Genomic DNA, 18,161 nt, shown 5'->3' on the forward strand with positions numbered 1-18,161 from the left:
CATATGTTTGTGACATATAGGCCCATATAGTGTGCATGACCAAGTCGTTTAGATGATGGAATCTTAAATGGCTGCCCTATGCTAAAAAATTCAAGTGGAGGTCAAAATTGCAAATTTTATATTGATTTCACATAATTATCATATAGACACCCAAGCTCTTGGGACTGAATTTTTGTTTTAAATCTAAGGTCGCCGTGTCACAATATAATCACTTGTAGTTGGTACATAGATGCCCAAATTATTCAAAATGGCGCCATTAACCAAATAATCACATTGATGTCTATTGATCTATTATGATTTAAAAAGGTGGCCAACTGTTGTATATCCCGTAAAAGGTAAACGATGTCTATCTTTAAACCGGGGGATTTGAAGATCGGCCATAATATAAAACATAATAATCATTATAACGCAATTAAGGAAAGTGATTAACCCTAGAACTATGTAGGGGGTTGTACCATCCCTAAGGTTTTTCATATTCCATAAAAAAAAACACGCGTCTTTACGCCCAAACGACTTAAGCTAATCGTAGATCCATCCTGTACGCTCTTTTAAGGGATACAATTTTTACCCCAGCACCGTATCCGGGGTATGACCGACCATCAAAGATGATTGACCATAGAGGGGGGTGGGGTGAGGCCCATCATAGGTTTCTACAGTAAATACAGTTTCATTTCACTCTTGTAAAATTATTCCAAGATATATTGACTTTTACTTGTTAGTTAGGTTGAAATAGTCATTTTCGTTTATATTTAGGAGACAATTCGGTGAAAATCGCATTTTCGTAGAATTTTTGGAAGAAGATCAATTTTGCCTATACTTTTGTACATAACCAGAATTGAATACATGAATACAAAACCAACCCAAGTCCATCGAAAGTTATTTTGAAAAAACTAAAAAACAAATGTGTATCATACATGCCAGGTATAGACCATTTTGTATTTCACATGCTAATAGACCCAATAAGAGGGTTGATTTGAATTAAACTTTTATACATATGATCAGATGATAGGCCATGTATAAGCAACAATTTTCCATGCTTAAGGAGGCTGTGTACTCTCAGACATACATGTAGTAAAAGTGCAATAACTTTGTAATTATTCGCGCAAGACATATAAAAGTATACATTTTTATGAAGGCAAGGCATCAATAAATCTTAATATAAACACAGATTTGGGGTAAAAACAACAATTATGAAGACAATCATAAAAAAGTGAGTTTTTGGCAATATTTGTTAGGTACATCATAACAAAAAAACACGCTTTCCAAAATATTTTATTTTGTTTTTAGCTCAATCTTGAGGCTCCATTCCAAAAACGGTTTTTTTGTTTTTTTGATATTGGCCTTATTTTATGAGATATTGACCATATAAGGCATCAAAATGAACTTTTTAAAATTCACAAACGCCTATTTGCACAAAATGATGCCTAAAATCGGAAATAGACCAAAATATAGAAAAATGAGAAAACCGATTCTTGAGTCGATCATGCTTTTTACGATGATCATATTTGCTTACCTATAGATGCTGTATTTATTGAGTTATCGTGTACCTAAATCGTCATTTTACCGAGAAAATGAACATTGAAATAATGGCCGTTGAAGTTTAAAGTGGTTACATTTTGCACTTTCATCGAAACATCGAAGTTTGAGCGAAATCCATTCATAACTTGATATTTAAATCGGGGGAAAGAACTTGAAAAAACCTGCATTTTATCAGCTAAAACGGAGCCATTTGACCACTAGGTTTTTGTGCTTCCGTGGTGTTTCCATAAGATGCGCCGCGCATGCAGATAAGCGTCGCGTATGCGTAGCGTATTTGTGCGTTAACAAATTGCGCGATACGCAACGCGATGCATTGTTGCGCGTGTGTACCCTGCTGGTACAACAAAGATTTTCTTTCCTTTTCAATTTCAAACACGAGTGGAATAGTGAAATAAAATCCTTAAAATATTGCAGTTGGAGTTTACAAATCTGGATTTTCATTCCTTGTATTTATAAAAAACATAACAAAGTACAAATATATCAAAAAAACTAAATTTCGCGAAAGAAACAATGTCTTGAGTACACAGCCGCGTTAACTCAATTTGGCCAAAGTACGGACTTGGGTGGGTTGTGCATTCATATATTCAATTTTGCAAGGATGTGCTCACATTATGACGTCATAGCGATATTATGTGGGGAATGTTTGTACTTCTTTTGGTATCACTGGCAATTAAAAATTAGGGGCAACACCCCCTCCCCTCTTCGTAGTCCGTGGAACAAATAATAGCTCAGTAGTTCTCAGTAGTATATAGCGACTGTTCCTTGTTCCCTGTGCACGTTAAGTGTCAGAGCTATTCGAAAAGAGAAGGGGGACCATCCCCGGTTCTGATATCTGCAATCAATCCTAGGTTCCAGGATCGTGCATAGGTAAAAAACTATGCACGTTAAGCCCGTGCGACAACATATATAATAAGACCCCCTTCTGTGAAAAACTTAGACACAGAGACCCCAAAACATGCTATTTTGACACATATTTTCAAAATATTTCTTAAAGTATTTTTAAAAACATCTAAATCAGTTATGAAAAGAAGTCATTGGATTGAATCTAAATTGATTTTATGAAAGGTGTGTTTTTAAAGATTGCCTGTTCAATTTTTCACATATTTGTACATAATTATGATTTTTTTGTGGTAATTTTTTGAGTGGTATTTTTTTACATTACCTACGAATACAATTTTTAATAGCACTAGATATATCTTTAAAAAATGGAAATCACTATAAATAAATGCGCAATTGATACAAGCTTTGATATGTCCAATACTGAAATACATTGCATTCGGACATCTTTATTATTGTGTTTAGCTGCCAGAAATTCTAAATGGCACAAAGGTAGGTTTGGTAAAAAATATGCATTACCTCCGAATACATGTTAAAAGCTGTGTCATTTCCACAAACTGAGAGAATAGTAAACAATAGTTAAACAATAGGTGTAGGGTAATACACTCTTTATTTCTACCAAGTTTCAATAGCCTGCGTATAAATATTTCTGAGATGTCAACAATAAAAGCAAGTATTCGTAGGTAAATGTCGGTAACCGAATGTTACCTACGAATACAATTTGACTTCATGACAGTATTGTGAAACACCGCCATTCATGCCAATCAAATGTCAATGAAAGTTGCGAATTCACATACATGCCCTCCATGCAAAACTGAATACGGCTTAATTGTTGAAAAATATGTACTGAAATAGACGACGGTCTGCTCATTTGAAAGAAAAATCAGATTCGAAGAAGATTAGAAGGGGATAAATACTTGGATTTGTCAGCTGTCATGTGTGTTTCATTTTAAACGTTTTCGGACCTTCTGGTTTCTGAGTAATTTGTGTCCAAATTGGTTTATTCGAAGGTAACTTTTGACGTTTTCGCTAAGTTTACCTACGAATACCATGGACAAAAACGACTTTTCTCATTGTCTGATGATCTAGACAACACAGTGGTGGACCCTAGTATAAAGCTAATTATAGTTGCCCTCAAACGAAAGGCCACAAGACGTAACTGACTCCAAGATGGACTTCACAAGTCTGCAATAACGGTTTTAAGCGATTTGTGTGCAATTACAAATTAAAGTCACTTTAGTGCCTTTGTTTCTTACTTCAATCCTCTTTCAACCACTGTGAACCGACATTAAATATACATGATAGGGTCTCAAGTATCAATAAACGCACATAAAGGAAAAATACATTCAAAGTGCTTTATAAAATGAAGATTTGATTGCGATATCCACCAAAAGTCAAATTTTTACCTACAAATACTAAAATGTTACTTACGAATACAGCATAATACATGCCATGTGTAATGAAGTGTCCCTACCAATGGAAATTAATTGTCAAAAACTTTAAGCCGTACCCCCGGACAATATTATTACCCATATACCGACCCAATACCGATAAATATATTATTTATTATGTAAATTTGCTGTTTAACTACTTGTATATCAAAATGAAGTGTTCAAAATCTTGCTAAAAGCATCAAAAAATTGTTGATCTAAGGTAAAAACACTTATTCATTTGGACGTACCATCTGAAAGAGATCTAAAAACTACAATGTTATTCATTCATTATCATAATAGCAAAATTTGAACCCCTAAACTCAATATAGAAATTTTTAAATCGCTCATGTTACCTACGAATACCCGGGTTTCTTCACCTATCATTGTATAAAAGCATTAGGTGTATGCGTATAATTCCTAATATTCCTGAAAACAGATATCCCACTCGTTCTTATACAATATGTAAATTTATTCATACTCATTTGATAAATAAAATACAGAAACTGAGCTAAACTTCATTTTCAAAAATAAACTAGCATAAATTGACTAAGATCATATTGATCGCGTTATAAAAATAAAAACAAATACTTTCTGGTTGAGCTAGCATTTTCCTGACACCCCGTGGTCTACATTACACGAAAAAAGTGTTAATGGGAATATTCCATTTGTTTTAGGTTGATTAGTATTGCGATGGTGAAAGCATCCTAGTGGTATTCGTAGGTAACATTGGGTTCTGATGAACTTATTGCAGAAAAATGTGTTTGTTTCTTCTAAATGCTTACCTAATACTATCTCTCTCTGACCTTTCCTTGTTAGTTTTCAGTTTCAGAAATTTCGGATGATGATATACAAGAATACAAAGTTCACCTGTAAATTATCAAATATTCGAATCAAATCAATCTTGGGACTGGATTCTCAGAGGAGACTTACGGTAGCATAAATAGAGGGCGTTGTGGATCGTTATTGTGTTAGAAGCTATGGGAATAACGGGATTTACATCAACACGTAAGAAACCCATTCTTTTATGTATGGTAGTAATTGATTATGATTTATAGTTTAGTTACAATTCGGCTGATAATAAATATTGTTATCAGTGCCACCCAATGATATTCCGTTATTAATTCAAGACTCCAATGAACATGGATTTCCCACTAATCGGATTATCACAATGATAGCGGATAACCAAATATCTGTATTAAACAAAACACTTTTGACATTATAGCAGTCCACGTTTTTGTAATGCAAATGTTTGACCTAATGACACACTTTCGGAGCCAAAGTCTGAATCAGAGAGCAAAATACACAGTGTTTCTAAATAAACTAGGTAATGGCACACAACCCCACTTAAAAAAAAGCAAAGGAATGTTCCGGCATGGGATTCGAGCCCACGACCTTCCGATCTCTAGACAGACGGAACCATATCTATTATGCCACCAGCTCCCACTGATAAACAGTGGTTAAAACCAGTGTTTCATTGTTATACAGCCTTTGTTGAGCAAGAGAGAGAGAGAGAGAGAGAGAGAGGGAGAGAGAGAGAGAGAGAGAGAGACGTCCTCATTTTGTTAAAACTTACTGTTGCGATCAAAATGGCAGGACCAGCAAATGCAAAAATCAACACATCTTCATACATTTACCAGCATCTAAAACATCAGGCGTGGTAAAATAATAATTATAATAGCATAATATGATGATGACGACAATGAGGATCATGAATGCTACAACGATAACACTAATGTCCATGAGATGAGGGTGACGTCGACGACGATAAATAATGACAATGAAGATGTCGATGAAGACAACAACGATAATGATTAAAATGATGATAACGATGACGATGATGATGATGATGATGATGATGATGATGATGATGATGATGATGATGATGATGATGATGACGATGATGATGATGATGACGATAATAATGAACATTTTTACCTTCCGCTTTTAGCATATTCCGAAATCCTTGCACCTAAGGTTCCGCCAAGGGTTATGAATGCAATTACACCCGGTACACCTGTAACACAGATTGATGGGAAAATCCGTTTTATTTCAGCAAATGGTCTTTGACTTCAACGGAATAGTGGAAGAAACCCCACTGGTTATTTTAACCATTTAACATGCACTTCTATTGGAGGACATATTATATATCATAATTTTTCAATTATGATAATATGTCGAACTTTGCTCTGTTGACCTACAAAGACAACAAATTTGGCCGATCCCATTTAGGCGCAATTTGGGACATGTGTAAACATTACAAATAAGCAAAAAAATCAGGTTTGAAAACAAAAATTCATATTATAAGATCGCACATTGTGGCTTTAACCGGGCGATGTCGGTGTGTATCGTGGATGGCTTGGCTTCAGTGGTCTCCGCAATTTCTTCGCAATGCATCCCAAATCACCCCAGCACCTTTTCCATTTTTTTATATTAACATTTGCAAGAATTAATTTTGCTGATGAAGTAGCAATAACTTGTGAACAGGTACGGTATGCAATCGCTGATAGAAGTGTCAACACTGCAAGATCATCATCCCGTACGTATCGCCGAGTGTCATTCATCATGCATGCAAAACGAATGGCTATCAACACCGGTTCCCCGCACCGGTTCAAAGATATAATTAAGAAATCCTGTACATGTACCATATTCTAATCCTTCATTTTCTCATAGTGATAAGCTCATCTCAACTTGGTGTGAAGATCTGAACTGGTAGCACTAGCAGTTAATATTTTTGCAGCCTCTTTTCACCCCAGTTCTTCACTTTTTTGCGCTGTATTATGCATATAGCGTAGTGTATAGCTTGGGCTCCGGACGTCGCAATTTCTTTGCAAATTATGCATCCCAAATCATCCCAGCATCATCCCATTTTTAAATCCACACACTTTATTTAGGAACTTCATTCTTGATTTCATCCTGATGTGTCCTTCATGTTATCCTAATTTTTTTAATTATATTTTTCATGTAAAGTAATGGTAAATGACTGAGTTCGTGCATGCAATGCATGGTCATGTGTTTACAATCAAACCCGGAAGTAACTGTGTGTCCCTGCACTGACGTTATCAACGAAAGCGCCCAATTTCAACGATTTCGTTCTGTAATTTAGGGGGGTGCCAATATCCAATCTTTTCATGGAAATTATGTCTAGCCTGGTACGTTTTCTGCTCCCTGACAGCTTTCCAACGATATCACTAGTGGATGTTTTGGATGAGAAAACGGAAATTTTGATGAGAAACGGCCAAAATGGTGAGAATTTAAATTTTCTCATTCTTTTGGATGAGAAACTTCCTGGTGTGTGTGTCAATCATTATTGTCTTATTAAAACTGGTGAGAATTGCTAATCCCCGCTGAGCTCAAAATAAACATTATTATTTTCACATCCAAAAGAATGAGAAAATTAAATTCTCATCACTTTGGCCGTTTCTAATCATAATGTCCGTTTTCTCATCCAAACTTCCACTAGTGTATATAATTCACTTTCCAATGTGTGTCACCTTGAAGGAAACGATGGTTAAGTTGCGGGCACAAGTTGGTGATAATCCATCCACGCGCTTGTCTTGCGCTGATCGATTTGTCAATAAAAAACATCATAATATAGTTCTAAGTGTGTCATTGGTAGACTGCAGCATGTACAGTTATTTCCTATAGGATGTTCAATTTACTTATACTTAGTTTATTTCTATATTGTAATTGTATTTCTTTTTAATGTTTTCCTTGTTTCTTTTTATTTGATTATGGAAAGCAAAAAATCGCTTATAAAGGTCTCAAAAATTGTATATTTGAAAAATGATAAAGCACGTTTCAGTCTTTTGAATTACATTAATTAAAAATAATATTTACTAAACCTTGTCTCTCGATTTTGCATGATTCTGTTATGTATTTCACAGTGTTAGAATAGTGTACATTTTGACCTCAATTTGATTTCAGGGGTTTTTTCACCACTTCAATTAATAGCTTTTTGCTCTCTTTTTCCAAACTGTCCGAATGAACTCATTTCAAATGTAGACTCTGATCATGTTTTTTGGTGTACTATCATAATTATGTCAGAAGCAACTAAAAACAAAGAGAGGAAAAGAACGAACAGACAGGAAGTGCACGTTTGTTTGTGATAGACCACAGAATTGCTTACCTCTTCACTTACTAACCTTTGGACGACTTTTGGGCTTGTGAACAGAAAAAAAAATCAAATATTATACTATATTATTTTCGTGACGGCAGACCTGATCACGGAGCTCATGATGAAGCACATATTGCAGCTAGTGATCGCTTTCTTGCCATGGTTGTTGGAAACTACAACAAATGCACAAGGTATAGTAACCCAGCAAACACAAAAACGTTTTAAAAACGTTTTTAATAAGTTATATTTTGGCTTTTGGTTTATATAAAAACGTTTTAATAACATTAAAATGTCGGGTTATATAAAGGTCATGAAAACGTATTAAAACGTTTTGTATGAAAACACACTACAACAATATGTTTAAAATGTTTTCAAAAATGTTATTGTAAACTATTTTTGCAAACATTTTTGCCAAATATTTTGTCAACACTTAAATAACATTATGTTAAAATATTTGCACCCAGCAATGTTCTTAAAATGTTTTTTTCAAAACGTTTTAATAACATTTAAATGTCGGGTTATATCAAGGTCATGAAAACGTTTTTAAAACGTTATTGCAAATATTTTGGGCAAACATTTTTCGCAAAATATTTTTTCAACTCCAAAAATAACATTCTGTTTAGAATGTTTTGTATCAAGTTTTCAAAAATGTTTTTGGAATGCTATTAAAACGTTTTTATACCCTTTATATAACCCGACATTTAAACGTTTTCTGTAAAACATTTTTGTTTGCTGAGCAGTAGATTATCAAAAAATTATTTTTAATGTTATGCAAACGTTTTATACCCTTAATATACCCTTTATATAACCCGACATTTAAACGTTTTCTGATAACTTTTTATAACCTTTTGCGAAACGTTTTGTGTTTGCTGGGAAGCTTGAATAAGAAATAAAGAATATATTGTATAAAATATATTATATGGTGCATATTACCTTATTGTATCGGTTTCTTTTTACTTTTTTTACGTGGTTTAAGAAAGATGCATCTTTCGGAGCAGCTGTCGGAAGTATTACTGCTACCACAGATACTAAAAAAATTATAGAATGTACCAAAACGCCTGATATCAATCTTTTGGCGGCAATAATATAATCATAGTTGCGAGTACAGGTATCAAAATTTTGAAATAGCCACATCCTCCACTATTCTCTGGTCAAAAGAATTTTAAAAAACAGCCTGCCGTTGGTGCACTAGTTATAAACGAACAGGTCAAAGTAGAAATTTTGGCTTTCATCTTTGTCAATCATTATTAAAGTAGAACTGCTTTCTGTTATTTCTCAAGTACATTTTTAATATAAAAACGGTAGAGCTCAGTGTTTCATTAAATTGTTTAAAGGTGCTGAATAATATTGTACACGGATGTTTTTAATAGGAGTCTAATTTGTATGTGATACATGTAATTTGCTACAGAAAGGGGCCTTTCTTTTCTTATTTGGCGTGTACTTCGAAAAAACACACCAGATGTGCGACAACAAGGTAGTGATCCGAATCCGGACAAAAGCAGCAATTTTATTCTGCTAGTACATATTATGCTTATATTCATTTTAATCTGCCTGATATAACTACAGGTTCTATTGCGAATGTAACTGTTGTTGCTGGAGCAGACATTTACCTTCAATGGCTCATTAAAGATCAAATAATATCTTTGCACTGGGTTAAAGATAGCGTCGCCGTTACAGATCTGGCACGAGAAATATTTGTCATTCCGGAACGTGGACTGCTAATACTGAACAGTGAATGGGGAGACGGAGGATATTATACTTGTGTGGCGATAACAAGAAAACACAAACGCGATAAGGTTAAGGAGCGGGTGTTTAAGGTGGAAGTGGTTCCATCTAACCATATGGACCAGAACACTGTTGTGGGTATGTTATTGCTTATTCGCCATCAATTGCTTGTTAAAGCAATATTGTGATGTTTTCTCACGAGCCCGCCCTAATTTTTTTCTAGATATCTATATTTTTACACTAACGCATACTTGATACCCATATATAAACACTGTATCTACACGGCGTGCGGGAAGCTCATAGCACATTAAAAGAACCGAACTCGGGGGAGACAAAAGGCACACGCCCTACACAAAAACAAAAATTTACTGCATGAGCAATTATCGTTATAAGACCAATCTATTTTAATGTTTTTATACCTTTCGTCTCTCTGGTCAAGAACCACTCATTTAGGTGAATGCGGAGAGCCCCCCATCGTAGTTTGTGTTAAAACAATGGCTCAGTGGGACGAGGTTTAATTTTATGTTTATCTCACAAAATTTCAGATGTTCCAATTCAAATTGTAACCGTTGTTGCCGGTGAAAATGTACATCTTGAATGGCTCAATGAAAATCCGTCTCATGTGATCTGGATTAAAGATAACGTCACTATTATCAGCAGCAGCGTTGCAGGTCGGAAAGGACGAATCGTCACAATACCAGAACAAGGGCTACTAATACTAGACAGTGCTTGGGAGGACCAAGGGTTGTATACCTGTGTGGTGATAACCAATCAAAATTACGTTACTAAGCACATGTTTTCGGTAGATATCGACGCCATATCCATTGATGTGGATGGAAGCACAGAAGAAGGTAATTTTATGTCCCTGAGGTGAACCCGAGGCACGGCCGAAAGAAATAAAGCAGATTAATCGCAGAGTGCTTCACTTTCCCAGTGTTTAACCGGGTACGACAAACGTGACGTTACTAACAGAAAGCATACTACGTAAAATAACAGTGCTCATTTTCTTTATTTTCTTTGCACCAGTTTAACGCTAACATTCACCTTGATAATGGACCAATGTAATGTTAAAATTGCACAGTTTAGCCATTTGAAAGCAGGTCAGCGAGAATACTGTAAACTAAATTGGCAAATATTAGACACACCGGGAAATCTGTTATTCCCTGATACAGCCAGGTCAAAAAAATACATTTTGAATAATGTTAAATAGTTAGGTGCTAGTTGTATTTTTGTTATGTGCTTTTTCTCCATGAATAGATTTATGCGGTTATCCTCGTGTCCGTGGTAAAATTGTTGGAGGAAAAGTCTCGGAACACGGGCAATCACCATGGATGGTTATGTTTTGGTCAAAGTATTTAAGGAAGCCTGTGTGTGGTGGAGTATTGCTGAACCAAAGATGGATTGTAACTGCAGCTCATTGTTTTTCACCACCACGTGGATTAAACAGCTCGGACACGTAAGAATATTAATGCCGGATAAAAAAAGTAACCAACTGTTTTAAAGCGGATTACATGTGATGATTAAAAAAGAATTATGGGGTACAGCACAAAGCAATTTTTGAAGATTACTTTACTTACGAGAAATAACATGAATCCCATTTCATAGAAAGAATAGGCAGTAAAAAGTAACAAAAAGCTGGGATCAAATTCAGGATTTCTGATTTGCGACGGAGACTAACTTTAGTATGTGGAAATGTTTGGGAATGTTTGGGAACAAACCTTAAAATTGGAACTAATTTTTAATGGAAATACATCTTATTTTCCTCATGATTTATGCTAAACATACCGTCTGTATGCTGCGTTCTTCGTCCAGGATAGAGACGAAGTTTCCAAATTTACTTCGACTTAATCCATGAAGACAAACTCAGGCATGTGTTCGGTAATCTCGATCTATGCTCACCAGCTTTACCCTGTTGCTAATCCTATTAAAATGATACACATATTAAATAATTGTCTAGCATGATTTTGAGATGCATCATGTTGACGTGTAAGAATACCAGAAAACGTGCAAAGCGTAACGCATATTTTTCGCTGGTGCATAAAGCCTCCGCTTAATCTCCCTTGCAAGTGTCGATCCTTCATATTAAAAACTTATTACTAATAATTTATCCCGAATAGAATCCCAAATCCAGAATAATAACTAAAATCAGACTTATAAATATTTTGGAATATTCTCTTTTGCAAGGGACTCGTTTGAAATTCGTTTAGGAGAACACAGTACAACAGATGATGACGGGACGGAAGTCATTGTTGGTCTGAAAACAGTCATCATCAATCCGAACTTTGACAAGGACACGTATGACTCCGATATCGCTTTGCTTAAACTCAGGCAGCCAGTCACATACACAGATTACATTTCTCCTCGTAAGTATGGAAACAACATGGCATTTGTGTCCTCTATATCATCAGGCATGTATTCGGTAAAATAACACTGGTTAATTCAAATAGTTAATGGGTTACTTTTAAGATATTTCATGCTGTGGTGCCTGAGAAGAGGGCTGGAGAAAGCAATTTGCCATCAAAAACTGTAGATAAACAAAAAAATATTAAGAATAAAATAAAAATATTAAATGGCTCATAATTAAACGACAAAATGCTTCGCTTATAAAATGACAGAAATACAGATTCCACTTTAAAGGAACAGTAAAAGAAATGTGAAATGATGCAGGCTTTGCGGGAATTTTGTGTTCCATCGCCCGTGTGACAAAGGATGCTGAAAGTTTACAATGCAATACAATATAAAATTATATAATGTAATGGCGGAATGAATTCTGACCATCATTTGGCTCGTCTGATTAGTGTTTACATTAATGGGTCATTTAATGTAACTGTTTTATTATAAAACTGGTTTTGAAAAGGCGTGTTTAAAAGATCGTCTAAGAAGCTTGAATAACGTGAATATTCTGCATTTTCAGTGTGTATTCCAAGCAAATTACAAATGCAAAGATTCCTAAGACCTGGCAAAAATGGTTTTGTAACAGGATGGGGAGCCATTGATGAAACAGGAGATTACTCGAGGGATTTCAAACGGGTATGTAATCCATTGGGCCATTCCAGTTGAAATTCATACACCAACTATGGAAGACATAAACACCTTAATATACCACACAAGGAGTGTGAATTGCAAATGGGGTAACCTGAATGGGTAGCCCCATTTAAACAATCTACACTCCGTGTGTGAGAGATTTAATAGGACCATGTCTTCCATATGGTGTGTATGGATTTCAACTGGAATAGCCCATTCTTTGTCAAGACTCGTTTACGTATACAATGTATATATAGCAAGGTACGTGATCACGTGAAGTCATTTGTGTAGGTACCGTTGCAACTGAGTGCGCAAGGATTTAAAATTAAAATGACAAATACTCTTTAAAACTTCATTCAGTGATCGCAACGGAAGTTGAAACAATACAAATGCCATAAGTCATAAAGTCATTAGGTATTTTTGAAACGACAAATTTGGCAATAATATGTATTCTGGACATTTATCCAATTTTGCATTTAGAAGAGGCAGGCTTTCAATAAACATCAACATAATTAATGGGTACCAAACATTCTAATACTGCGTGTGTCACAACCTCAGTTTCAAACAGTGGCGTGCGCAGCACATTGAAAGTGTGTGTGTGTGTGTGTGTGTGTGGGGGGGGTGGGGGGGGGTGGGGGTGGGGCAGGTTGTTCAGTTCCTCCGAATGGATTCTGATTAGGAGTGTGAGGTGCGGGCGTAGCTGCGAAGCCCCTCACGTGTGGGGTCCAGGGGCCCGCCGAAGCTCAGGGGTTTTAGCGTTTTAAAAGGCCAAGGAATCCTATTTTTTTTAACTTGGATTATTTTTTTCTTCTTTCCCGAATTTATTCTTAATTTCCCTGAATTTCTCAGAGATTTTTTTTCAGCCGAATGACTGATTTCCCCCGAATAACCAATAAAAGTGAGGGCCTGTGCCCCCTGCCCCCCCCCCCCCAGCTATCACACTAATTTACACATATTTTATTAGCTATTTTAAACGCATATTTTCTTTTCTTTACCAAATTTTTCATCTCTTTCTGCCTTTGTTATTTTATAAACTGTATATTTGTGTGCAAATTGAAGGCGCTATTTACATATATTTCAGATATAATTTAGCCCAATAATAATAGTTATTCCTTTCATTTAATGATAACAAGTAGTTTGAAAATTTCTTTGCTATACGTTACTAATTGTTATGATATTTTAATGAAATTATACAAGTGTTTACCCCTTGTAAAGATGCAAACAAGATTTAAGATTAATAGCACCATCATTGTTTAATTTTGCTTTAAAATTGATACAGTTTGGCAAATAATATATATTCTGGACATATTGAGAGTATTCCATTACCGGAATGCGGTTTATTTTGGTATTAGTAGGTCTAGCATAGCGTAAGATCCTCTCTGGTAAAAATACGGCGTTTTTCCTACATAGGACCGTACATTTACAATGAATTGCGTATTTGTGCATTTGTATTGGTCAAACAACCAACCCTTTTAAAGGACTGAGCACAAGGACACTCCGTTGACTGAGACTGTACATGAGAAAGGCAATGAACCAAATTGTAACCGAACGAAACGTCTCGCACATGTTCCCCACCTTAGTGTGCAACTAGATGTTCACGCTTTAGAAATAAGACTCAATAAAACATCTTCTCATGTTGTACCAGCAACAAAAGATTATTGATGTTATTCAGGGCCACGCAACTTTCAGCAATAAAAGACATGTCACTTGAACGACTCTTTTTAGAGCCAACAACTCTTTTAGTGGGCAAGTTCGATTGACGGCTCTTTTCATAACTGCAGTAGGAAAGGGGCCCTTTTACAGAGGCTATGGCTATTTTCAGAGCCACCATATCTTAAGTAGACAAGGGTCAATTTACTATACAATTAGAGGGCAAAGGGTGGCCAGCTATTATGCAGACAACTGGCAGTCTACATGCAGTATTCTTAACAGTTTTTAATATCCGATGGCGAACCAGTTGAAACCTTTAACTTGTTATATTTCTAACTTTTAGGTACGACTATCCATAGTCTCTCAGCAGTTTTGTGCCAATGCTCACCAAAGGTACATTATAACCAGTAATATGTTCTGTGCGGAAGCGACTGACCGAGATGCTTGCAAGGGAGATAGTGGAGGTCCGTTTGCTATAAAGGTATAACGGTTAATATATAATTAACAGCGAAGAACAAAGTATAAAAGCTGTGTTTTAACTATTTTAGGGCCAAGTCGGCTAATTGCTTTTCTACGATCGGGTGTTGTTGATATAAAGACAAAGTAGCCGTTTGGATTATGTGCTCACCCATGACCTTTTTAATGCAATTCTAATGGGTAACAATGGCGTAAGGTCACCATACGCCAATATGGAATGAAGCCGACGTAAGGTAAAGGATTACACGGCGACCGAGGTGGCGTTAGGGTATTTTTTTTTTGCGTGTTTTCCATACTGACGTACTAGCGAGTGTTTATTTTCAATTTGCCAGTAGTAATATGTCTTTATTTCTTTTGAAAGTTATATAAAACTCGATTTTATATTAACATTCTTTTAAACCTGATTTTCTCGAAAAGTTATCTATTCGCGGTAACCAACGGAATGAAGCCAAGCCGACGAATAGTTTTACTGTAACTCTATCCTATCTGGGTATCCAAATCGGGTGAATGGGAATATTGTAACACCTTTGAATACATTCTTGTTTGTAAATAAAGGGGATATAAGTTAATTCAATAGGGGCGAACCAAGCAAATAATACTTCAACAAAACTCATCTTGATAAAAATATTGATCGTGAAAATCGTGGTCTCCCACCCTTTGGTTAAAGTGTTTAAAGTTCGTGTTTTAAAATTTACTATAATACATATTATTTAAAATAATCGTCCTTTCTACTTTGGTAATGAATATGCAATCTTAATATTTTAGGATGGTTCGCAGTGGTACCTTGTTGGGTTAGTCAGTTGGGGAATTGGCTGTGCAAGGCCTCGGTTACCAGCAGTTTATACAAGAGTTCAGCCATTTAACCAATGGATTGATGACGTCATAGCTGATGATATGGAAATATGTGAAGGTTAGATTAACGCGAAATAATCAGATGAAAATACCATCACGTTTTCAAGTCTTACTAAGAAAATGATTTTCAATTTTGACACCTTAGCACAGGCCCACCAAAAACGCTTATTCAGCTGTGTCATTAACACCCATGCGTACAACTTTTATACCTGAGTGGCAACGACCAAATGGCGTTAACATTTGGAGGTGACGATATAATATTTATGTGGATATATAGACCAAGTGTAGAGTCCACATCCTGTGTTTAAAATATTTCAATGTAATCAAAGATACTATTTTTTAGTATCTTTGATGTAATCGGATATTTGTATATTGCTATACCAATTCCCATCCCCTCTTCTGTTGCGCTAAAATGATGCTCCTTCAACTAAGAAGAGTCATTTGTTGGTATCTTGTGCAATTTAGCGTTTCCGATGGGAAAACTTTCGTAATACGAGGGTTAAGTCGTAAGTAAGTTTTTTGCAATCATTTAATAACAAACACCATTCTATTAAACACGTCCACAAGTCTTTAAAGCCAGACTAAAGTTTAAGTATATCGGGTTTTTTTTCAGATCTCAGGGAAGATTTGGTCTTGAAAAATATGGAGATTGGTATGCTGAAAGCTAGTGTAGTGCAGTTACAAGAACAACTACAAGGTTATGAAGGCCATTTACAAGGTATATGTATATAAGTCGTTGCTCTGAGTTTCATTCTTACGCAATCGTCAGACGATTATACGATGTTATATTTTGGCTGCGATTCCATGCCTAATGCCAAGGTGACAGATGGCAGAGGGTATATTTCACAAAGTATAAACATATCGCAACATTACCAACAATCTTGGAAAGCAAAATGCCCCTACCAATGAAAATATGTTGATCTGGATAAATATATTAATGCTAATTAATTCAGTTATCCCTCTATTTACTGGATCCAAGTAGGACCTAGTGGCGTTTTCAAGAATGAGGGGCACACATTTCCAAATGTACCGACAGGTAATTACAGAATGATATTTCTGAGAGAAATTTTTCAATTAGTGCCAAATTATAATTAATTTTGAAAACGGCCAAATGAAAGAAGAAAATTACAGAGGCCTATTTCAGCAATAGTACCAGCCCTTTTACTGGTTGAAAAACCCCGGGTAAGTCACGATCAAACCTCTGTTCTCGTCCAGTTAAACTCCTCAATTTAATTCCCGGGTCTTGGGACAGCGTCAATTCTTATACCAATTCAAAACCAACGGCTGGCAGAAACAAAATTGGTCAAATCCCGGGTTACATGATGTCAAGTCCCGGAAATCTCCGGGTGCCTAAGGGCCTGGAATGCATTTGACAGGTTCATAATGATACAAGTTGATACAAAATTAACCATGTTTATTACTTCAAGAATAATTTGATGTTTCGTGTCTTTCATTCCGTGTAGCATCATCCCAGCCTACAACCGTAAAAATTGAGCCTACTAACACTGGTAAGTGACATGCAAAAAATCATCACCATGCATGAACAATATGTAAATTTTCCGGGAAGAAAATTTATTTCAGCCAAATTTCTCACAAAAGGAGCAACATTTCTTGCATATTTCTTAATTTGGGAAAGAAAAATGACCGTCTAAATGAAAAAATATTGCGTTGTCTACTGTTGTGCGTTTACCCCATATTTAATTTCTATATTTTGTGTGTGTAAGTGACCGGTTATTTCAAGCCACAAAAATAAAAGGCGTGCATACCCATTCGCCCGGTCAATGTATACATTAAATATGATTAAAACATAAACTATGTTGCTTTTTCAGTGCATATGGATAAATATGAATGCAAATTATCTAGTTATCACTTTTTAAGGGATCTGGAATTAGCGTTTTGAGCGTTTCGACAGTATTTTTTGTGGGATATGAGAGCACATCAGACATATCGAATTGCATTCTGAATACGAAGAATGTCTTTCTGATATCAAATAATTTTCATTTTTTGAAACTCACGATATAATACAAATTTTATGACAAATTATTAAAATTTGATATTTTTCAATTTTTGATATATAACAGTCCTCGAAGTAAATTTGATCTAATCTAATGACATAGTCTTCAAGTGTATGTAGCGGGGAGGAAAAGCCGATGATCCATTGAAAATTTTGACCTAAGTTCATATTGAAGATATGGATTTTTTTAGGGAAAAAAATCCACATCTTCAATACGAAAGGTCCAAATTTTCAATTGATCGTCGGCTTTTCATCCCACCTACATACACTTTAAGTGCAAATCATCAGATTAATAAAGTTTACTTCGAGGACTGTTAAATATAAACAATAAAAAAAAAAAAATTTGTCATAAAATTTGTATTATATCGCGAATTTCAAAAAATCAAAATTATTTCATATCAGATTGAGAAGAACATTCTTCGTATTCAGAATGCAATTCGATATGTCTGATGCGCTCTAATGTCCCACAATAAATACTGTCCAAACGTTCATACCC

The 18,161-nt window shown here is 35.5% G+C and overlaps 1 protein-coding gene across 1 annotated transcript; it reads left to right on the forward strand.

The window, feature by feature from the left end:
• Positions 1-9,667: 9,667 nt before the first annotated feature.
• LOC140142634 (serine protease 30-like) lies at positions 9,668-17,167 on the forward strand. Its single transcript, XM_072164641.1, has 9 exons — positions 9,668-9,786; positions 10,194-10,499; positions 10,906-11,104; positions 11,833-12,011; positions 12,563-12,678; positions 14,666-14,803; positions 15,565-15,709; positions 16,265-16,369; positions 17,115-17,167. The coding sequence occupies exons 1-9, from the start codon at positions 9,765-9,767 to the stop codon at positions 17,165-17,167; spliced, it is 1,263 nt and encodes a 420-aa protein (XP_072020742.1). The 5' UTR covers positions 9,668-9,764.
• Positions 17,168-18,161: the final 994 nt, after the last annotated feature.

Source organism: Amphiura filiformis, chromosome 2 (genome assembly GCF_039555335.1).
Source record: "Amphiura filiformis chromosome 2, Afil_fr2py, whole genome shotgun sequence".
Taxonomy (NCBI): Eukaryota; Metazoa; Echinodermata; class Ophiuroidea; order Amphilepidida; family Amphiuridae; genus Amphiura; species Amphiura filiformis.